This window comes from Schistocerca nitens, chromosome 2 (assembly GCF_023898315.1).
Source record: "Schistocerca nitens isolate TAMUIC-IGC-003100 chromosome 2, iqSchNite1.1, whole genome shotgun sequence".
NCBI classification, from domain to species: domain Eukaryota; kingdom Metazoa; phylum Arthropoda; class Insecta; order Orthoptera; family Acrididae; genus Schistocerca; species Schistocerca nitens.
This window is the reverse complement of record NC_064615.1, coordinates 886,528,156-886,552,634: the sequence shown is the minus strand read 5'-3', so window position 1 is coordinate 886,552,634 and position 24,479 is coordinate 886,528,156. Positions and strand designations below refer to the sequence as shown.

Below are 24,479 nucleotides of genomic sequence, written 5' to 3'. Positions count from 1 at the left end.
TTCTTTCGTTTTCTATTTCAGTGTGGTTCCCCCTTACTTTTACTCCCTTTTACTTGCCCCAACTCCTTTGTTTTTAATTGTTTTACCTTGACACTTGTTTGCTTGCGGAGAAATGAACTGATGACCCTGTAGTTTGGTCCCTTTACACCCCAAACCAACCAACCAACTACCTATTAAAAAACCATCAGTCAGTATCATCAGTTTCAAAACATTGACTGTCATTATGTAAATTCGTGTGGGGAAATATTTGAAATATGTCCTGCTCCATCTCAGAGACTACAACTACAAGCCACATCTGATTTGATCCCTAAAATGATGCTTAGAAAGATAAAAGCTGATTGGTTTACAACCCTGTATAACAGTCTTAAAACATACTGAAGGAGAAAATAAAAAGTTAATGTGAAGACTTGGGCCGTCACAGTCTCATCATCTCAACAGCAGGAAACCAATAATTTCTTGTTATCATAGTTATTCATGCAACATCTAAATAAAAGGTTTGTGGCTGATTAAATCCAAAGTGGCCTACTTTACTATAAATTATTTGAATTTGTACCATATTTACCTGAGTATAAGAGGCTTTTTCCTCTTTTCTTTCTTTTTTATAAAAAAAAGAAAAAGAGGGTCCTTGAGAAAAATTTAATTTTAACAAATTCTGATTGATGAAAATTACAAACTGTTTTTCTAACATAAAGCATCTGCCTAAAACATTAGCATTATATCAATTTTAAACTTAGACTATTCACTGATTTCCTACATTTTGATAATGCAAGGAGTAATAAAATAAATAAAGAGAAGCTGTTTACACTAATTTTTATCTTCACTAGCTTCTTTGCCTACTAAACCTTACACATGGGATATCACTATTCTTAAGCACCTCTATCATCCTAATTACAATGTGTAATTTATATCTTCATTGTCACTAATACTTGCCTGTTCCCTCTGAATATATTATGATTTCTGAAGCAGTGGTTGCAGTGGGACCTGAGAACACAGCTGTTTCTTTTACCAAATGATTTTGCCTTCATCCCTACCATCTATACCTCCCACAAAGCTTTCACTATTAAAAATTAGAATGGTTCTTTACAAATCCTCAAACAGTTCATGAAGGATGAAGACTGAAAGGCTGCAGCCACAGCCATATAAGGACTGGATGTAGGTAAAGAATATGCATCAAATGTGGAACTGATGGTTTCCATTCCAAGATGGCCGCCGAGTAAGTGACGCCAGAAACCATTTCCAGAAAGTTAAGTGATTTAGACAGGAATATAATTTAGATTAACGCCGACAACAAATTAAATACGTGCATTAGTGTATCGTTTAGTCTTGCCATTAAAGGTTTGACTTTTCTTTGCGTATTTTTTCAGAAAACACGAAAAGATCGTAACTTTGCGAAGTCGCGCTTAGGCTTAAATTTTGTAAACGTGTTTGTTTATTGTTTTACGGTAATTTAACTAGTTTCTTGGTAACAAATAAGTAAACTACCGTAAATAGCGTATAACTTCATTGTTTTAATACGGATTTCAGAAAAACAGCGTAACTTTATATCAGAAACTTGCCTATATACATTTGTTTATAGGCCTAATTCTCGTAACGTTTTTGGAGAATCAAAGTTAAAGTACCTCGTTTAATTGTCCTTTTTTTTCATTCACTCGAGTGAAATATATAATAAATAGCGTATACCTTCATTGTTTTAATACAGATCTCAGAAAAACAGCGGAATTTTAGATCAGAAACTTGCTTATATACATTTGTGAATAGGCTTAATTCTTGTAACGTCTTTTTTGATTTTCGGTAATTTAATTGATTTATTCTAGCTAAAGTATTATTTTTGCCATGAGTGAGAAGTGCCTCACTTGCCGTAGAATTGTTAGTTCCGGGGTTTGGTGTGATGGATGTAGTAGTTTTTTTCACTGGGGGGATTGCAGTGGCGTGGGTGTTGGGAAAGTGGATCAGGCTCATCAGTGGTTATGTAGGATTTGCAGCAGAGATAGGAAGATAGTGGAACAGGAGGGGAAAATTGCTGCCCTTCAGGCTGAGCTAGATCAGGCTAGGGAAGATCTGGACAGGTTAAGGAGGGAGAAGGGCAAAGAGAGGTGGGAAGTGGCAACAGGTAGCAGAAGGAACAGGCCTAGAACTAAGTCTGACAGTTTTGTGGTGAATGTCAAAAATAAGTTTGACCTGTTGCTTCAGTTAGAAACTGATGAGCCTCAAGCAGAGGTAGGTGTAGACAGGACACAACAAACTTTCAATAGGAAATTGAAAAAGAATGTAGGAAAGTCATCGAAAAGGAAGAAAGTTTTGTTGTTAGGCAGTTCTCATGCCAGATGTGTAGGCCAACTTCTGCAGGAGGAATTAGGACCAGAATACCAGGTCACAAATTTTTTCAAACCAAGTGCTAGTCTGGATCAGGTGACAGAGGATTTAGGTTCACTCTGTAAAGGATTTACCAGGGAAGACACCGTGGTTATTGTGGGAGGGCCAGGGAACAGCATCGACAGAGATCCTGGGTACAGTATAGAGTGTGACCTGGTAAAGATTGCGTCGGCATCGAGACACACCAATGTTGAATTTGTATCTGTCCTGAGATGCCATTACCGGCCTCATTTGAACTCTTCTGTTGGGAGAGTTAATTTGGAGTTGGAACGGCTGCTTGGGTCGGGTGCGGGGGCTCATATTGGTGTGGTTCCTGTTGATTATCTCAGTAGGTGGGACTATACCAGGCACGGCCTACATCTCAACAGGAAAGGGAAGGGGAAACTGGCTGGGGTAATAGCAGGAAATTTAAGGGGGGGGGGGGGAGGCACTGCCATGAATGGTAAAATACCAGTGGTTACAGGTGTTGGAGCAGCACCTTTTTTAGGATAGGTAAGACAGAAAGATGTCAAGTTGTACGAGAGGTCAGGATTGAAACAAATCTTCAGTTTAGGAAAGAAATTAAACAGCACAATTCTAGCACATTGGATCACCAATCACAGCTATCAATTATAAATTTTCACCAATCACCAGAAATTTTATCTCCACCAAGTTTTATCTCAGTCCTAGGTAATTGCATTGATGAATTAAAGTCACCCAACCCAGTTGACATAATCTGCCTCTCTGAACACCGTGTGACCACTGGTATAGGAACTAGGCCTAAGCACAATGAGAAACTCAGACAGGAGAGTACTGCAAACGCTAGAATAAGGAAAGGTTCTCATAAAAGTATAATTAAAAATAATGTAAGTATATTTCATCAAAATATTGGGAGTTTAAAGAATAAAGTAGATGAGCTTCTGGTTTGTTTAGAAGATTTAGAAGCTGAGAATGAAATAGATATACTATGCCTGTCTGAGCATCACATTGTTACTGATATGGATAAGGTAAATGTAAGTGGATATAAGCTCTCTGCACATGTAATGAGAGAAAATATGGAGAAAGGAGGAGTTGCCATATATGTCAAAAGTTATCATTGTGCAAAAAGTATAGAAACAAAAAAGTTTTGTGTAGAGAAACATATAGAAGCATGTGCCTGTGAGCTTAAATTAAATAGAGGCACATTTATAATTGTAACTGCAAATAGGTCCCCATCAGGAAATTTTCATCTATTTCTGAAAAATTTGGACTCCTTGTTGTGCTATCTGTCAGACAGGGGGAAGCAAATTATTATTTGTGGGGACTTCAATGTAGATTCTCTGAAAGAGGGTAATAGGAAAAATGACCTTGAAGTATTACTCGGTTCTTTCAATTTGACACCCGTTATTGATTTTCCTACTCGGGTGGTAAAGGATAGCAGCTCACTGATAGATAACTTCTTTATAGACCAAGATAAGTTTAACCAGATAAATGCTCAGCCTGTTGAGAATGGTCTTTCTTATCATGGTGCACAGCTAGTTACAATATATGACATAGCTCCATTCAGCAATACTAAACAGTCCTCCAAAGTAGTACGTCCAGTCAACGATTTAACAATTGCAAATTTCAGGGAAAGCCTACAGCAGTTAGACTGGGATGAGGTGTACCGTGAACCTGATGCCAATTTAAAATATAATTTATTTCATGACATTTTTGTAAATGCATTTGAAAACTGCTTCCCCAAGAAAATAGTTAAATATACTCGTAAGAAACCTTGTAACAAACCATGGCTTACTAAGGGTATAAAAATATCTTGTAACCAGAAAAGGGAAATGTATCTGACAGCAAGAAAGAGTAGTGACCCAGAAACTATCAAAAATTATAAAAACTACTGTGTTATATTAAGAAAAGTTATTAAAAAATCCAGGAGTATGTGTATCATGTCTGAAATCAGCAACTCTGATAATAAAATTAAAACAACTTGGAATATTATTAAAAGAGAAACAGGTCAACCAAGAGCAGAGGAAGACAGTATTACCATCAAATTAAATGAAAACTTTACGAACAAAAAGTCAGAAGTTGAAAATATTTTTAATAATCATTTTCTAAATGTTGTGGATATAGTAGGATCCAGGTGTTCATTAGAAGATGCTAGGCTGTTAATGGAAGAGGCCATACCTATGCAATTTGATACAATTGAAATCTCACCCACTTCTCCCTCTGAAATTAGGGAAATAATAAACTTGCTTAAAAGCAAAAACTCACATGGAATTGATGGCATTTCCAGCAAAATACTAAAAGCTTGTTCTCAACAGATAAGTAAGATTCTCAGCCACCTGTATAATAGCTCTCTGGAACAGGGCATTTTCCCTGATAGACTGAAATATGCTATTGTTATACCTTTGCATAAAAAGGGGGATAGATCTGATGTCAACAATTACCGTCCAATCTCCCTTCTAACAGCTTTATCCAAATTTTTTGAGAAAGTAATGTATTCAAGAGTAGCTTCACATATCTGTAAAAATGAAGTACTAACAAAATGTCAGTTTGGTTTCCAGAAAGGTTTTTCAACAGAAAATGCCATATATGCTTTCACCAGTCAAATTTTGAATGATCTGAATAACCGAACACCACCCATTGGGATTTTTTGTGATCTCTCAAAGGCTTTTGATAGTGTAAATCATGAAATTCTGCTAGACAAGCTCAAGTATTGTGGCATGAGTGGGACAGTGCACAAATGGTTTAATTCGTACCTAACTGGAAGAGTGCAGAAAGTTGAAGTAAGTAGTTCTCGTAACATGCAAAGATCAGCACATTCCTCAAACTGGGGAACTATCAAGAATGGGGTTCCACAAGGGTCAGTCTTGGGTCCTTTGTTGTTCTTATTATATATTAATGACTTGCCATTCTATATTCATGAAGAGGCAAAGTTAATTCTCTTTGCTGATGATACAAGTATAGTAATCACACCTGACAAACAAGAATTAACTGATGAAATTGTCAATACTGTCTTTCAGAAAATTACTAAGTGGTTCCTTGTAAACGGACTCTCACTGAATTTTGATAAGACACAGTACATACAGTTCCGTACAGTGAATGGTATGACGCCATTAATAAATATAGACCTTAATCAGAAACATATAGCTAAGGTAGAATATTGCAAATTTTTAGGTGTGTCCATTGATGAGAGATTAAATTGGAAGAAACACGTTGATGATCTGCTGAAACGTTTGAGTTCAGCTACTTATGCAATAAGGGTCATTGCAAATTTTGGTGATAAACATCTTAGTAAATTAGCTTACTATGCCTATTTTCACTCATTGCTTTCATATGGCATCATATTTTGGGGTAATTCATCACTGAGGAATAAAGTATTTATTGCACAAAAGCGTGTAGTCAGAATAATAGCTGGAGTCCACCCAAGATCATCCTGCAGACATTTATTTAAGGATCTAGGGATATTCACAGTAGCTTCTCAGTATATATACTCTCTTATGAAATTTGTTATTAACAACCAAACCCAATTCAAAAGTAATAGCAGTGTGCATAACTACAATACTAGGAGAAAGGATGATCTTCACTATTCAAGATTAAATCTAACTTTGGCACAGAAAGGGGTGAATTATACTGGCACTAAAGTCTTTGGTCACTTACCAAATAGTATCAAAAGTCTGACAGATAACCAACAAGTATTTAAGAAGAAATTAAAAGAATTTCTGAATGACAACTCCTTCTACTCCATAGAGGAATTTTTAGATATAAATTAAGGGAAAAAATTAAAAAAATAAATAAAATAAAAAAAAATAAAAAAATAAAAATAAAAAATAAAGAAAAGCAAAAAAACACAATAAAATAAAGTTGTTATATTAACTTAAGTATGTTGTTAAATTAACCTAATTATGTCATGTATTGGAAAATTCGACTCGTTCCACATCATTACGAAATATCGTATTCATGATCCATGGAACTAGTATTAATCTAATCTAATCTAATCTCTAACCTATAACAGGACCATTATTGTCCACACTGCAAAACTCATCTCAGTCTCTTTGCCTTTTGCAAGTACCATTCTATCCATGAATCATCTGAGCAGATCAAACTGTACAACTAGAGCTTCAGTCTCTTCAAGTTTTTCTCCTACAGTTGCCAACTCAGTACATTATCCCACAATTCTGTATTGTAGCACCTCTGGAAGAAGGGTTTGACTGAGAACTGTCATGTCAAGTTAGCAAAGTTGTGCTAAAGTTGGTCTACCTACTAACTGAAATTGCATGCTAATTAGAGCATTACAAATATATGAGAATTAGCAAGAGAAAAGAACTAGCAGACTGTAGCTGGAAGACTGCTGGTGGGGCAAGTTTACCTTACCTGGTAAGAACATTGCCAATAAATGGCAAAAAAAATCTTGAATGACTCTAAGTACAGGACACACTTTTAACATGTTAGATGGTTCAATATAGATAATTATTTCATTATAAAGATGAAGTTTCGATATCGTATATATACCTGCATAATGGTTGAACCTCATTTTCCAAGATCAATAGTTTCCAAAGTATTACATGTACAAATATGATTGATGCATGACTAGGACTGTAAACTCATCAATTTGGCATTTGGCAAGTGCCTCTCTGCCCACATGATAGATGCCCAGGCAGTAATCAAGTTCATTCATGCCTTATGTAGCAATATTCTGTCAATGGTCATCACCACAGTATTGATGTGTTCTCTGTACTTTCCCAGTATTCATGGCGGGAAGTGGGTGGCGGGGGGAGGGGGGGGGGGAGGTTGGCGTGCATAAACACAATCCTTAATATACTCTCAAAGGAAAAAGCGACAAGGCATTAGGTAAGGTGACCTACAAGGCCAAGGGAACAAAAAACGTGGAAGTTTGTCATTTAGGTAGCGATTAACACTGATGCTCCAATGAGGGGCTATTCCATCTTGTTCTTGTCCATAATTCCTTCAGAATGTACTCCGTGCCATTGTAACAGATAAACATCTTACATTTCCAACACACAAGAACTCCTTTCTTACTTTGTTGCCATTTTGTCCAGGCACTGCACTTGCAACGCCAACAGATGGTCACAATGCAACTGGGTGAGTTCACAGTTCTACTCATGCACCTATCATATTTATAAATTTAATACTTCAGAAAATGTAAAACTTTGAAAATGAAAGACTCATTTGTAGTAGTACAGTGTATGAAAAGATATAAAAAATGAATGCATTTCTATTAATAGGAAATATAGTGAGAAAATCATAGAAATGAGACACACACATCAGCATCAACAGTTTAGGCTAAGAAAGATATGGTAAAAAGGAAACAAAAGTAACAAAATTTAATAAAACTAAAAACTGTGAAAAATGTGCCTCATTAGGTGCATTTATAACATTGCATACTGTAGTTACACATCTAATTTCTTTTAGATTTCAATTATCTCCACATACTTGGCCAACAGGAGACATGTGTTTTTCAAATACATCAGATTTTGGCTCACTGTGTTATGTTCTCTATCACTAATCTAGAAAATGGCATATTCAGCTTACCCATAGTATTGCTGTATGATCTCGGGAGTCTCAGCCATTCGATGGACTAATTTGTCCAATTCAGTCAAATTCATAGACTCCACACCATAAGCTTCTCGGAAAGAGTAAAGTTTGTACCAGTTAGGCTCAGTATTTGGGTCAAGGTTGGCTTCAGTAAGATTAAACATCCAAGAAGTGTAATCCACAACAGCCTGTATTTGAGATGAAACATTGTACTACAATCTGGATTCTTAAAATTTTTAGTTTTTTTTTTTAAAAATATCTTAATGCTTTTGAGATTGACTCTGTCCTTTTTTAATTAATTAGAGCAAAATACAAACATGTAAAGGTAATAAAAAAATTACAGACTACAAAAATAATAGGTTTTTCTTGTTACTGTTTATAACGGGAAAAAGCTTCAGACATTTTTAATAGATAAGCAGGTAACATGGATGAAAAAATAGCAGATAAGCAGTTTACTGAAACTCAAAGTAACAGTAACAACTGTTTGAATTGCTCAGCAAAACAATAAATTTTGGAAAAGCGTGTTAAATGCTTATTGTTATATCTTTACTGTAGTTTTTATGTGCATAGTTTGGGAGAATGAATCAACTGAGTTAGTGAGGAATGTGAGGCAAATGTTGATGATATGTCCATTAGCCTGCAGCAGTCAATCAAGGCATGTGATGAGAGGATCTCTTCCTCATTGTTAACAGTTATTAACAGGCCAGGCATGTAAATTGTGTCATTAGTTGTCATTGTTTCTTCAAGTTGTCAGTGCAAAAATAATTGAGAGAATGCATGAAGATTTTTTTTTTTTTTTTACCAAAAGGAGCCTTTCAATTATTTGAATCAAGCTATTGTAGGGAAGAATACTTTATTGCTGACAAGGAAGCAAGCTATCAGTCTGAATTGAGTATGAATGTGTCAGAAAAGATAAAGACATGTAAAACAATTAAAAATGTGTGCCAACATTTTCTGCAATGGAATTACTGTCAGAAGGCAACAGAGTGTCACCAATTTTTGGTCTATATAAACCCTTGAAAAGTTTATATGTGCAGCTATGAGTTTTTCATGACAATCAAGATCAGCCACATTATGGAAAATAAAAAGTGAAAGTTAGGGAAGATTGTCATTATCCTGTTTCATTACACACTATTTTATTTTCTATGTAGCAAAAGCTAATACTTTTATGGACTTCATCATCTGTGTGCAAATACCTTAATTTAGTTAGCTTTGTATGGATCATAAATCATATTATTCACAGTACTAATTACAAGGGGTTTTCAATAAGTAATGCAACAGACTTTTTTTCTGAAGGCAGATAGGTTTTATTCAGGATTCCAATCACCATTGGATTCCCAAATCTGTTGGGTACAAAATCCTATTTTTCAACATTATCTCCATTCAATGTGCTGGTCTAATTCCAGCTTACTGGGAGGACCTGTATGCTTACATGGTACCACTCTACTGATCAATGCTGGAGCCAACATCCTGCTGCATCAATAACCTCTCCATCATCCATGTACCGCTTCCTGTGGAATGCATCCTTTATTGGACCAAACAGATGGATGTTGGAAGATGTGAGATCTGGTCTGTAGGGTAGATGAGGAAGAACATTCCAATGAAGTTTTGTGAGCTCCATTTAGTGCACAGACTTGCTGTGATGCCTTGCATCATTACGGACAAGGAGAAGTCCATTTGCACTTTTGTGGCAATGAATGCATCGAAGTCATTTCTTCAATTTTCCAACATTAAGACAATAAACTTCAGAGTCAATGGTTGCACCATGAGGAAAGAAATCAAGCAGAATAACCCCTTTGAAGCCCCAGAAGACTGTTGCCATGACCTTACTGGCTGAGGGTGTGGTTTTGAACTTTTCCTTTGGGGGAGAAGTGATGTGGCACCATTCCATGGATTGCTATTTTGTTTCCGGTTCGAAGTGATGACCTATGTTTCATTGCCTGTGATAATGGTTGAAAAAATTGCCACAATCAGCCTCTTAACATGCAAGCAATTCTGCAAAGTGATCCTTCATTGCCCTTTATGTCTTTTGTTAGGTGGCAAGGAACCAAGTGGGCACACATCTTTGAGTACACAAACTCATCGAACGAGTGTGTCAGCTCAACTGACAGAGAAGTCCAATTGATTAGTGAGTTGTTTGATTGTGATCCATGAATCAATTCAAATGAGAGTGTCTGCACATTCCAACATTGCAGGAGTCACAGCAATGTGTAGCCAGCTGGCACGCAGGAGATCGGACAGGTTTTCATGACCTTGTTTCGATGATGACAGATGCCCGCCCAATGACTCACTATGCTTTTCTTCACTGTCAGACCCCTGTAGAAATTCTGCAAGTGCCTATGAATATCTGTGGTGCTCTGGTTTTTTACTAATTGAAGCTCAATGGCAACTCTCTGCTTGGAATGCATCTCTGTTACAGGCACCATTTTGAAGGATATGTATAGTGCTGTGACCTATCAGTACTTCATGAAACTATACAGGCTGGAGCGGAAATATTCCATGATGTCCCAGAACAAATTGTGCATTTTTTCAACTGAAACTAGTTAAGAAAAAATGTGTTCTATTAGTTACTGAATGTCCCTCATGTTGAACAATTTATCGTTTATTCAACTGTTACAAATTTTCATTGTGAGCTCTGTGTTCAATTTTTGTAGCCATTTAAAAGATTACTAAATTTTAATCCATTGGGTGCCTGCGTGCACAGTGACCATTGAATACTTAAATCTAAAGGACACCAGTCAATTGCAGTCATAAAAATCCATAATCTGTTGCAGATTTAGATTTCGAGAATAACATAGTCATCACTGGTGCATTACCAGAAGAGTCATACGAGTACCAACTAGTCAGAACATAAATTTGTGACAAATGACACTACCTTTTATATGGCAGAAACAAAAAACTTAATTATTCAGAGAATATCATGATTCACACAGTCAAATGCCTTAGATAGGTTGCAGAAAATGCCAATTTGCACTGTTTTATTATTTAATGGTTGTAGAATTTGGTGAGTGAACATATAAATGGCATTCTCAATAGAACAACTCTTCTAACTGTAATTTGTCAATGATATTATAGTTGATCAGCTGAGATACTATTGTAGAATATGTCACCTTCTCGAAAATTTTCGAAAATGATGTCAGGTGTGACAGATATGTAGGCAGCTTTAGGCCCCGGGGATTGTGAGAATGGAAGCTAAGCTGGTGGTACCATTACCTCCTACACAGTTCAGGGGAATCTGAGCTGTGTGGGAGAGGAAACAATAAATTTTGGGTAGTGAAGCTTTAAGATTTTTCAATTGCTTTTCTTACTTAATGTTGCAAAACAAGAATGAATGTGACTGAGTCTTTTGTGCAACACATGTGGAAATAGTGAAGCATATTGCACTCAATCCAACAGGATACATGCCATTAGTGGAAGCTTAAGGGGGCAGTTTCAAACTACAATACTTTCTTTATAATATTAAACACTTACACTATTGGTAATTATAAACATATAAGACTGTAATGATCAACACTGCTTTACAAAAATAGTGAAGCCCCTAGAAGGAAGGAGGAAATGAAAAGAAACTTCATGAGTTGAAAGGGTGTGTCATGTTATTTCAGCAATTGCAAAACTGAGACAAATTTACCAAGACATTGTCAGTATGATAAGTGATTTCCACTATGTTCTTGTACACTATAGCCCCTGGGTGCACGCACTGATTCAGTTGGGAAGAGTGTGGTAAGTCTGAGCTGATCCCACAAGTTTTGCCAGGGGCAGATTTGAGGATCTTGCCAGCTACATAAGTGTCTCAACATCACACAGACATTTCATAAAAAAATGTACCATGTGTTGTCGACCATTGTCCTGTTGTAAAATGTCACTATAACAACACTCCATGAGAGGTAAAATATGGGGGTGCAGGTTGTCTATGACATACCCTTGTGCCCTCAGAGCCCCCTCATTCACTACTACCCCTGACCTGAAGTCATACCCAATGGTCCCCACACCACAACACCAGAAGTAACACCACTGTGTCCCTCCAAAACATTGGAAGAATGGGACCTCTTCCCATGTTGCTACCATAATCACCACAGATAGTCATCAATGGTAGTGAAGAACTGCATTTCACCACTAAACACAATGTGATGACATTCATCAGCAGTCTCTGCTTTCCAGTAGCAGCAGAACCCCAAACACAGGATGCAGCATGGTATCGTAAGGCTCTATTCCACCTTCTGCTAGTCTCTGACCAATGGTATGCAATGACACAGAATGTTGTTGGGAGACCATACTTGTTCTCATATGCTGGCACAAGTTTTAAGGGGATGTGATGTGCTTGGTGAACATTACGGAAATCTTTACTTGTGGTGGTCTGACATGGTTGACTGAACACTGACGATGAGTAAGCTGACCCTCACATTCTCATGCAATCCAACATCAAGCCACTGTCACATCTGAAAGTCCCATAAATCTGGATATCGCATGACTCAACCAGATGGCCAAATGGAGATCCCACAATGAAGACTCTTTCAATTTATGTCAGGTGCTGCTAATGCTGTCCCACACAAGGAAGTGGCATCTGCATGTCCTTCACAGCGATCACTCTACATCTGATACTGTCAACACCCTTTATATACCCTGAAGTTCTGCTAACAACACTAAACATGAACAACACAAATGCTCTCTGGTGCCCATTTTACCCGTCACAGAGAATTAACCATTTATGTACACATCAATTGTGTGTATTGATGTACTTACAGTGTTTACAAAAGAAAGTAAACCATACAAGTGATTAATGTAATTAAAGGAAAGAGCAGTGTAGAAAATGACCACTCTCAGTGAGGCAGGGTACTGGAACTGATACTGCAGAAATTGTCTATGTTAGATGATGGAAGACTGCCATGAACAATGCACTAAACATATGGGGCAGCCAGTGAGTGCCACCCACACTGCTACATCTGATGGGGGTTCCACACAACAGTTGCCTATATCAACTCACCAGCATTGTACATAACTGTAACTGCTCATGGTCTGTAACTGCTCATAGTTTTGTAGTGATTGTTCATATTTCCAGTTCACTGTTTTATGTTGTCTGCAGACTATAACTGACTGTGTACAGAATGCATTGATCTTTAATTTAAGGAGTTTTTTCTCAGTGCCATTGCTAACATCATAGATTCTTCATTTATGAACTTTCTTTCGAAAACCTTAGAAGGGAGCAAATACCAAGTAGGTTGGGAGTCTGTTAAGAGTCAATTTGTCAAACAAAACACTAAACATACATAAAAAATTTGGTGAACAATAAAACTTTACTGAACGGTGATGAGCAGAACACATTTATTTGCAACCTTTTTTGAAGTATACTAGTTAATAATATAAGTAGTTAATATTCACTGTCTCATGTTTCTGATATTAATTCAGTACATCTTCTTCCAAGAAGTTGTGAAGCAGCTGTCAACAGTGCTGTCAAGAGTGATCTGACCAGAGCTGACTTTAATATAGAGTAAAAGGTACATGTAGCCACTTTTACTTTTCAATGAGTTGGTGTTATATGCTAGAGCCAGATATGAGGGCTGGGATAATCGTGTGTCACATCAAAAGTGAAAGCAAGGTTTGGCTGTGGCCTGCCTACCACTAGCCACAGAGAGTTTAATCTGAGCTACCAGAGATGGAAGACAAAAGTACTAGGTGATTATAAGTGAAGAGGCACACAAAAATGAAGTCTGGTTGCTGAAATATTGTTCTGGCAGTAATAAGAAGGCAGTCATGCAACATTTTATCACTTGGTAAAAGCAGAAATATCAAAGGAGGACTAATTTGATCAGAACCCATTTGATCAATAGAATGATCACAATCACACAACTGAGCAGAAGTGTTACAGATTGTCCAGAGGGAAACGATCTTTGTGATGTAATATTGGGAGTATAGGTGGCAAAGGGATGAATTTGGATATTGTGTGGGTTGGGCATGTGACAGAACTCTATCATGAGTGATGGTGTTCAAATTTTTGTACCGATATACACTCCTGGAAATTGAAATAAGAACACCAAGAATTCATTGTCCCAGGAAGGGGAAACTTTATTGACACATTCCTGGGGTCAGATACATCACATGATCACACTGACAGAACCACAGGCACATAGACACAGGCAACAGAGCATGTACAATGTCGGCACTAGTACAGTGTATATCCACCTTTCGCAGCAATGCAGGCTGCTATTCTCCCATGGAGACGATCGTAGAGATGCTGGATGTAGTCCTGTGGAACGGCTTGCCATGCCATTTCCACCTGGCGCCTCAGTTGGACCAGCGTTCGTGCTGGACGTGCAGACCGCGTGAGACGACGCTTCATCCAGTCCCAAACATGCTCAATGGGGGACAGATCCGGAGATCTTGCTGGCCAGGGTAGTTGACTTACACCTTCTAGAGCACGTTGGGTGGCACGGGATACATGCGGACGTGCATTGTCTCTGGTAGAACGATGGGTTCGATGACGGTTTGGATGTACCGTGCACTATTCAGTGTCCCCTCGACGATCACCAGTGGTGTACGGCCAGTGTAAGAGATTGCTCCCCACACCATGATGCCGGGTGTTGGCCCTGTGTACCTCGGTCGTATGCAGTCCTGATTGTGGCGCTCACATGCACGGCGCCAAACATGCATACGACCATCATTGGCACCAAGGCAGAAGTGACTCTCATCGCTGAAGACGACACGTCTCCATTCGTCCCTCCATTCACGCCTGTTGCGACACCACTGGAGGCGGGCTGCACGATGTTGGGGCGTGAGCGGAAGACGGCCTAACGGTGTGCGGGACCGTAGCCCAGCTTCATGGAGATGGTTGTGAATGGTCCTCACCGATACCCCAGGAGCAACAGTGTCCCTAATTTGCTGGGAAGTGGCGGTGCGGTCCCCTACGGCACTGCGTAGGATCGTACGGTCTTGGCGTGCATCCGTGCGTCGCTGCGGTCCGGTCCCAGGTCGACGGGCACGTGCACCTTCCGCCGACCACTGGCGACAACATCGATGTACTGTGGAGACCTCACGCCCCACGTGTTGAGCAATTCGGCGGTACGTCCACCCAGCCTCCCGCATGCCCACTATATGCCCTCGCTCAAAGTCCGTCAACTGCACATACGGTTCACGTCCACGCTGTCGCGGCATGCTACCAGTGTTAAAGACTGCGATGGAGCTCCGTATGCCATGGCAAACTGGCTGACACTGACGGCGGCGGTGCACAAATGCTGCGCAGCTAGCGCCATTCGACGGCCAACACCGCGGTTCCTGGTGTGTCCACTGTGCCGTGCATGTGATCATTGCTTGTACAGCCCTCTCGCAGTGTGCGGAGCAAGTATGATGGGTCTGACACACCGGTCTCAATGTGTTCTTTTTTCCATTTCCAGGAGTGTATGTCAAAACAGTTGTTTTTTGAGTAGCTTATCATCTAATCCTCCTAATAAGTCCATAGTACCAGCAGGTTATTGAAATGAAAGCAGATTACTCACTCCTGTATTTCCATCCACTTTGTATACTTTGTAATTTGGATTTACATCACTGTACGTCACAAGACTTCCACCATTGTAAGCAACAATGCTGGCCCTAGATGCATCATCAGAAGCATAGTGCAGTTGAAACCTGTCTTTGTGTGTGTGTCCATTGAATACGGCTGCTATGGTGTACTCAAATCTAAAAATGAATATAAAGATGAATAATAAAAATTAATAATAAAGATTAACAATATAACACAGCAAAAGTTTAAAATAGTGCAAATTGGCAACAGAATAAATCAAAACTGAACAACAAGATAAAGCGAAAAGGAAATCATCACAAAATCAGTAAACACGTGGCAGCACGCATGCATAATACATTCTAAAATGCCATGTATAAATATGGGGTTTTCCAGTGCTCACCCCTCGGGTTCTATTAATGATAAAAAGTTAGTTGGAGTGTTTTGGATAGCTTTTGTGCAAGGCACCATTTGTATACCCAACAGAAGGGTTGTCTATGTGTCACTCTCCTACAGCATAGGGACAAAATATGAATATTACACTTCCTTCTGCGTAAGCAAATGGGTTGGTTCTTTTTGGTTCTCATGTGGTCTATGGTGGGTTTGGTGGGCACTGTTAGTTCATGGGCAATTTCCACAAAAAAGGACTTTTTTTACTATACTTTGGCCATCACAATTGGACCAAAACCCAGCCAAGGATTCCAACATGTCTAGGCAAAGAAAATGGCTGAAATATTTATGTTGTATTCCCAAGATCCTGATTTAAAATAACCGTGAAAATTTCCTTGATGTCTTTAACTGTTTCTAGGATACAGAGGTTCAAAGTTACCCTACTTGTACACATAAAATACACATATAAAATCCAATGAGTGACAAAAACATAGTTTATAAAGTTAGTTAGCATGGAGAAGTATGCTGTAAAATGTCTGTTATCACCAGGGAACTCTGCATTGTGGTAGTGTAGAACATACAAAATTTTTTTTTACATAAAATCTGGTAATATTACTTTTGCATTATTTCAATTTCTCATAAAAAATTTGCCTAAATTTTACTGACCAATACATTTTTTTCCTTTAACTTATATGCCTTGCTGTAACAGGGGATAGAAGGGAACCAGTAGGAAAAGTATCCTATCAGAGCACAAAAAACTAATATGTTCCTAATTTTTTAAAAGCCTCTGACTGAAGAGTGGGTTACTAGCTGTCTCAGTCTACATTCCTCGGCACCTTTAAAAATTTTCCCAAATGAAGACTTATGTGCTCTATTTTGTGCTGAGACAGAAGAAGACAGTGGCAGTGGCAAAAAAAGAGAAAAGTAATAAATACTGGAAGATAGCAGACACTGGTTGTGTAACAGGAAGAGCAAAGGACACACTGGCATTGTGAGAGGAAGAGGAGGACACAGTGGCAGTGAAACATAGATGACAGTGACAGAACAGCACTAGTAAAAGAATGAAGACTGTGCTGGAGGGGGGGGGGGGGGGGGGAGGGAGGATGAAAAGGAGGAGGAATCAAGAGAAAGTGGAAGTGGGAGAGAGCCAGTATTAATGAGAGACAGAGTATATGACAATGACAATAAGAAAGAGAGAGAGATTGTGATGGTGAGATGAGACAGCAGCAGTAGGAAGAAAGGAATGAGATATTATTAATAAGAGATAGCAAGGAAACAGTGACAGTGAGAGGAGACTGTAGTAATAGGACAGAGAAAAGCAGACTGTGGCTTTGGAAAGGACAAAATGACAGACAGGTACAGAGAGATAATGACAATGAGTGAATGAGAAAAGGCAACTGGGAGTTGATGGGTATGGCCAACTTACAACAGTGGACTAGTGGATATGAATGAGTAACAGTAAAGGGAATTTGAGGTGAGTTGTATGTTAAAAAAAAGCATGAATATGTTTGCATGCCAAAGATTTTGGAAAAATTTTTAAAGGTGCTGAGGAAGGGAGAATTGGGCAGCTTGTATCCTACTTTTCAGTCAGAGTCTTTTAAATTACCAGGAACATATTCACATTTTTTGTGTTTAGGTAGTAGCGTTTTTCCACTGGTGAAATACTGATCTTAGAGGGTACTAAGGCACAAAACTAAGTAATCAAACAACTTCTAATGTATTAAAATACAAATAATATGAATATAAGATGGAGGAGCATTGTAAAATATAAATTAACACAATTAATTGTATCTGATCCTAGTTTTCAATTCTAAGATATAAATAGAATGAAAATTTATTACAAAAGAAAATCATTTACTGGAAATATGAAAAGTCGAAATGGGTATAAAATATACAGCAAAGAATAAATAAAATAAATAACAATTAAAAACACACACCCCTCTTTTTTTGTAAAAAAAAAAAAATTTGGATCATCTACTCTCTCTGAAATAACCAATCTGTGTACTGAAGAAGTATACTGATACCATAAAAGTTAACTTTCAAGAGGCAAGCCTTATATTTCTCACTCAAGAAATGTAATGCTAAAGGTAAATTAAATTGTGGTTATGAAATATCAAGAGCTGAGATGGAAACCCAGTTCTAAGCAAAGAAGGGAAAGCAGAAAGGTGGAAGGAGTACTATATATAGAGGGCCTACACAAGGGCAATGTACTTGAGGGCAATATTATGGAAATGGAAGAGGACGTAGATGAAGATGAAATGGGAGATATGATACTGCGTGAAGAATTTGAGAGACCACTGAAAGACCTAGTCGAAACAAGGCCTTGGGAGTAAAAAACGTTCTATTCGAACTACTGTTAGCCTTGGGAGAGCCAGCCCTGACAAAACTCTACCATCAGGTGAGCAAGATGTATGAGACAGATGAAATACTCTCAGACTTCAAGAAGAATATAATAATTCCAATCCCAAAGAAAACAGGTGTAGACGGATGTGAAAATTACCGAACTATCAGTTTAATAAGTCACGGCTGCAAAAGACTAACGCGAATTCTTTACTGACAAATGGAAAAACTGGTAGAAGCTGACCTTGGGAAAGATCAGTTTGGATTCCGTAGAAATATGGGGACACGTGAGGCAATACTGACCCTACGACTTATTTTAGAAGCTAGATTAAGAAAAGGCAAACCTACATTTCTAGCATGTGTAGACTTAGAGAAAGCTTTTGACAATGTTGATTGGAATACTCTCTTTCAAATTCTGAAGGTGGCAGGGGTAAAATACGGGGAGCGAAAGGCTATTTACAATTTGTACAGAAACCATATGGCAGTTATAAGAGTCGAGGGACATGAAAGGGAAGCAGTGGTTGGGAAGGGAGTGAGACAGGGTTGTAGCCTATCCCCAATGTTATTCAATCTGTATATTGAGCAAGCAGTAAAGGAAACAAAAGAAAAATTCGGAGTAGGTATTAAAATCCACGGAGAAGAAATAAAAACTCTGAGGTTCGCCAATGACATTGTAATTCTGTCAGAGACAGCAAAGGACTTGGAAGAGCAGTTAAATGGAATGGACATTGTCTTGAAAGGAGGATATAAGATGGACATCAACAAAAGCAAAACGAGGATAATGGAATGTATTCGAATTAACTCGGGTGATGTTGAGGGTATTAGATTAGGAAATGAGACACTTAAAGTAGTAAAGGAGTTTTGCTATTTGGGGAGCAAAATAACTGATGATGGTCAAAGTAGAGAGGATATAAAATGTAGACTGGCAATGGCAAGGAAATCGTTTCTGAAGAAGAGAAATTTGTTAACATCGAGTATAGATTTAAGTGTCAGGAAGTTGTTTCTGAAAGTATATGTATGGAGTGTACCCATGTATGGAAGTGAAACATGGACAATAAATAGTTTGGACAAGAAGAGAATAGAAGCTTTCGAAATGTGGTGCTACAGAAGAATGCTAAAGATTAGATGGGTATACCACATAACGAATGAGGAGGTACTGAATAGGATTGGGGAGAAGAGGAGTTTGTGGCACAACTTAACTAGAAGAAGGGATCGGTTGGTAGGAAATGTTCTGAGGCATCAAGGGATCACAAATTTAGCATTGGAGGGCAGCGTGGAGGGTAAAAATTGTAGAGGGAGACCAAGAGATGAATACACTAAGCAGATTCAGAAGGATGTAGGCTGCAGTAGGTACTGGGAGATGAAGAAGCTTGCATAGGATAGAGTAGCGTGGAGAGCTGCATCAAACCAGTCTCAGGACTGAAGACCACAACAACAACAACATGATTCTTTGCTATAACCATTCTCAAAAATATTATGAACAGTGAAGAGGCAGATTAATGAATACATCTAAATAAATTTAATCTTTTCAGCACAGCATAGTTTAGTTTCAGAAGATGGAAGTATGAGATCTGCCATAACAGAGCACCTAACAGAAGGCCATTTAAGGTCTTGGATACTGTTGACTACAAAGTTACAGAAAATAGATGGAGTCACACTGTATAAAAAATAAGAAAATTATCAGATAAGTACGTTCTATGAAGAAAAACTGCCACTCCTCATTCCTCATCTCAGTTCAAGACAAAAGTGTATCGTGTCCAAGTAATTTTCACGCCAAACTTGTTATTTTCATTTATTTATTTTTATTCCCCCCCCCCCCCCCCCCCCAGTTAAAGCATCAAATTGTATCCAGTTTACACCTCCACAATGCAGTATCTTGTGTATTTCCTTCTGTTTCTGTTACCTTCACCTAACCATTAAGACATAACATGAACTTCTTATAAATGTAAATGACCACTTTGTTTCTTCCATGATGCAAGTAAAGTGAATAGAAAATAATAGTGGATACAGTACCCATCTGTATATAATGATGCACAAAAAACACAATATGTGGGATACAGTAAATTACAAGTTCTGCTACACACAAGAATTCCATTCTGTGCATTTGACATCCAGGCATATTTTCACAGAGCTGGTATGTACATGTACAAGGAACATTCATTTTAGAGTAGATGTTCAAAGTGACCACCTCGCATTTGCAAATGCTTTGCCACTAATTGGATCATACTTTGCTGGATTCTACACAACACATCTGCATCCACCACTGCCAAAGCGCCATGCATACAAACTATTAGGTCATATATATCCAAGGGTGGAGTACTATAAATTTGTCCATTTATGTATCCCCACAAATAAAAATAGTTAAGCACATTCTGTTGCTGAACACCAAATGGAATGTTTTCTAATTTGTCAAGCAAAGTATTGCAAAAAAACATGTGATACAGGGGTGTATTCAACTTGTCCAGCAATAGGTAAGGGGCTCAAAAGCAGTCCTCACCTTATTCCAGCCCGCAGGTTTCTGCTAAAGTATGCCTGAAAGCCACATTCACAGGTGACATGTGGACTGTGTTCCAACCAATAGCAGCTATTGTGGAGGTTGAAAATACCTTCATAAGTGAAGCTATATTCATTAGTCCATATCACGTTATTTATAAAATGTTGGTTATCTTCCACTTGGCACAAAAGCCATTCATGAAACTTATCTCATCAAATGCAGTCTTCTGGTTGCTCGTGTTGAGTTAATATGTAACAATATGGTTGCAGTTCATGAAACACTTCAACAACCAGTCTCTGAAATATCTGGAACTGCCTTGCACTATCATGGGTACTTCATTGAGGTGACTGATGAACAGTTTCAAGAAACACTTCCTCTGTCTATAGAGTGCACTAGTCCTTGAATGACCTCTGTCCATTATTTGTGGGTGAAAATTACTGGATTCATGAAGGCATTACTCCAGGTGATTAAAAACATTCTTATTGGGGATGGAGCAGCAGCACCAAAAGCATATTGACATATTCATCATTTATGTATTCCATTGGGAAGCTGCCCTACACAAACTTGACAGGACCAGTATGGTTAGTAGACACAAGCATGCTCCTTAATGGATCTCACTGTCATGTGATGGGCTATTGTCATGTGACAAAATGATGTCCAGCTTATAAATGATGAGAACTGGGGAACAAATGTCTAAAAAATAAAAAAAAGATACCTTATGAGGTTTTCGACCATGATTCCATGGTGGATGTGGGTTTGATGTACCAGCAGTCTACTCAATGAGCTACTACAGCTAGTACAATAGTGTGGGGTGATACACATTTCCTTGTATATTCTAATGTGCAGCAATATGTGACAGTGTTGGCAGCTCCTCATTCTCATATATGTGTTTTCAAAGTGAATCCAAACTGATTCTGCTAGATAAACTTTTGTCTTGAACCTGGAAGAGGAATTGCATGTCGATTCTAAATGTGCAATTTATTCTTCAACCTGTACACTTTAATGATGTTTACTTATGAGCCAATACAACAGTTTCATCTGCATTCATTGCCTGCAAACCAGTGTGAAGTGTATGGCAAAGGTACTTAGCATTGTGCGAAATTTAATGGATTTTTTCCATTCCAGTCACGCATGAAGCATGCCTCTGCACATGCTGTAATTAGCATAATTTTGTTTTCATTGTCCCTACAGGAGCGTTATGTAGGAGGCTGAAGTATATCTCCAGATTCTTCACCTAGTACTGGTTCTTGAAAGTTTGTAAGTAGGCTTTTTCAGAATAATTTGTGTCTATCTTTAGTAGGCTTTCCAACATTTTTAACATTTCCATGACAGATGGCAAATTTTGAAACACATCCCGATAGTGCCATCTAGTGATTTGTAAAACTTAAATGGCAACCCTTGTATATGTGCAACAGGACAAGTCACAACATCTTGTGCCCATGTCAGCTGAGGTCAACGCTGCAGCCTAAACTACACACATTAGCTCACTTACCATACTCACAATGAGATGGCTGATGTTTGCCACTAGGACTTTTCTGTTTGTGTTTCACATGTACAGAATACACTTTCCTCCTACCATTTTCCTTGCCTCTATGATAATGGACATCATGTGATACAATCATATTAACAAATGAGCTTTCTATTGGAGGAACCAATACCTGTAAATCTGTGGAAGATATTCACTGTTGAGATGACAAACTGTATTGCATAGTTATCTCCTTTCCTGTTTTCTGCACATATCTTCATAGACTAGTTCCCAGAAATGTCTCTTCCCCCTTTTCCCTCATCTAACAGTTCATCATGTCTCCAACTTGACATCAATTTCAACACAATTTAACTTCAAAATTACTCAGTTGCCACCATTTGGGAAAACTGAAGGATCAGCCCTTCAGGTACCTACAGTCAAATTGCAATGAAAATGCAAGGCTTTTCATTTCTCTCTCATGCAGAAATGTTCTTTATCCAGTGATCAACTAGATCAACCAATACAGTCTACAGCGAGTTACCACACATATGTCCTAATGACAAAGTTATCAAAATGACATAATTCTGTCATGTCCATATAAGATGAGAAGATTATATTGCAGACCAATGTGAACAATAATCTGTTATATATTTTGTAATCTTCTACAATTACATACCGATCAACTATTTTGTTGTATTCTCTTGACCATGTTGAATAGCAGTCACTAGATCCTGATGGAACGTGGCCAAGAATGTGTACTTTTTCTCCTGCTGCTTCAGCTGCAAGTAATGTTTCTGCTAACCACTTGAGCTGTTCACTTGGATCTGCAGGCTTGTAATGAATCCACCTATGAAACAGTTATTGACGTACTGAATTTCAGAACCATGAACATAAATCTGTTTGTATATCATTTCTTTTTCACAAACACAAACACACACACACACACACACACACACACACACACACACACACACACTTGTGTGCACTGTAATTAGTCTAATATTTTTCCACAGTCACTACTGGTATGACACGTAGAGGAATCTGGCACATTACTAGATTCCTCACTTAACACACATTCATGAAACATTGTAAGTAGAGTTCCAGGGGTTAGTTGGCACCCATTTTCAAGAATCTTCCCATTCAGGTTTTTCAGCACTTCTGTAACACTGTTCTGTGAATCGGACACTAGACATTAAACCTCAGCTTTCTGAGGTCACAGCTTGTGATGAAGGGCTAGCTAGTACCTAAAGCTACCAGTAGCTAAATGTATGTATGTAGATGTCACACTCAGAGAGTCGTTCTCTTCAAGACTTGCAGAAATGACTGCAATGAATTTGAGTTAGTGTCAGATTTTTTATGCACTCTATAAGTGTTTATACTCTGGTCAGACTTCAGGTTGTATAGAGTTTATGACAGAGAGTGTAAATATGAGGTTTTCTCCAACAAGGGGACCTTATGGAACAGCTCCATTCAATTTTCTTTACATTTTTGGTATTTGGAAGTCTATGGCCAAACATCAATTTTTTAAAACACAATTTTAGAAAAGAAAAGCTTGAAAAAGTTGCCTCTAAAAATCATTTCTGAGCACTGTTAAGTGCAGAACACTTGGTGTGTGTTACATAGGTGCTTGCTGGTGAATGTATAGCATTGAAGTCTGGTAACAGGAAAATCTCTCGTCTGTGTCTCCTTTATTGCAATTTTTTTTTACTTTTATTTAAATTGTACATTTTTTGTTGAGTTGAAATTATAATAATCAAATTGGAATCATAATTTTCTAATGAAACCAACATATTTTGTTCTCAGTTATGGGTCATATGAAACAAATTTAAATCTGATACAGCCTTTGAAATAACTTATACACATCAATAGTACCCCAGAAAAAATGTACTCTCTGCAGTGAATATGTGCTGAAATGAAAAATTCCTTGCAGTTAGTCCTAGTAGAACTGTTTACTGTAAATAAGTGTCAAATTGAAGATAGTGCACTGAAAAAATCGCGTTGACAATACTTTAGACTACAGAGTTTGTAGTCTCATGACACAGCACCTATGTAGATTGTCTAAATTAAGGCATTTATATTTGTTGTTGAGTTTTGTCTTATCTAGTGAGGTGCAAGTTTCGTGTTTAACTTCTTGCACTTGACACCTAAATTTGTGGTAGGTTCTTGTTATTTTAGTGATTTGGCTCCTGAACAAGCTTCAAAGCAGAAATATGAAGTTGTATAAATAGCTTTTACATTCACTGTACTGAACTCCATATAGTGTTAGTGTGAACATAACTAAAGAGCTGTATTGGTCCAGTAAACAGACAATAGTTCAAAATTTGTTTATGCCATTTTATCTCTTCTTTTTGCCTCGGTATCAGAGGTGTAACAACAAAATCTCTACTTGTTACAGTCCTGTTTGTATCTGCTGCTATAGT

General features: G+C 38.1%; 1 protein-coding gene across 2 annotated transcripts in view; it reads right to left on the bottom strand.

The window, feature by feature from the left end:
• LOC126237191 (sphingomyelin phosphodiesterase-like) overlaps positions 1-24,479 on the bottom strand; it is a 373,735-nt gene that overhangs the window by 11,734 nt on the left and 337,522 nt on the right. For both annotated transcript variants that reach the window (XM_049947067.1, XM_049947070.1), the window contains exons 8-10: positions 22,736-22,906; positions 15,369-15,549; positions 7,879-8,069 (exon numbers count right to left, since the gene is read on the bottom strand). In XM_049947067.1, the coding sequence (XP_049803024.1) occupies positions 7,879-8,069; positions 15,369-15,549; positions 22,736-22,906 (543 nt within the window). The remainder of the gene's footprint in view (positions 1-7,878; positions 8,070-15,368; positions 15,550-22,735; positions 22,907-24,479) is intronic.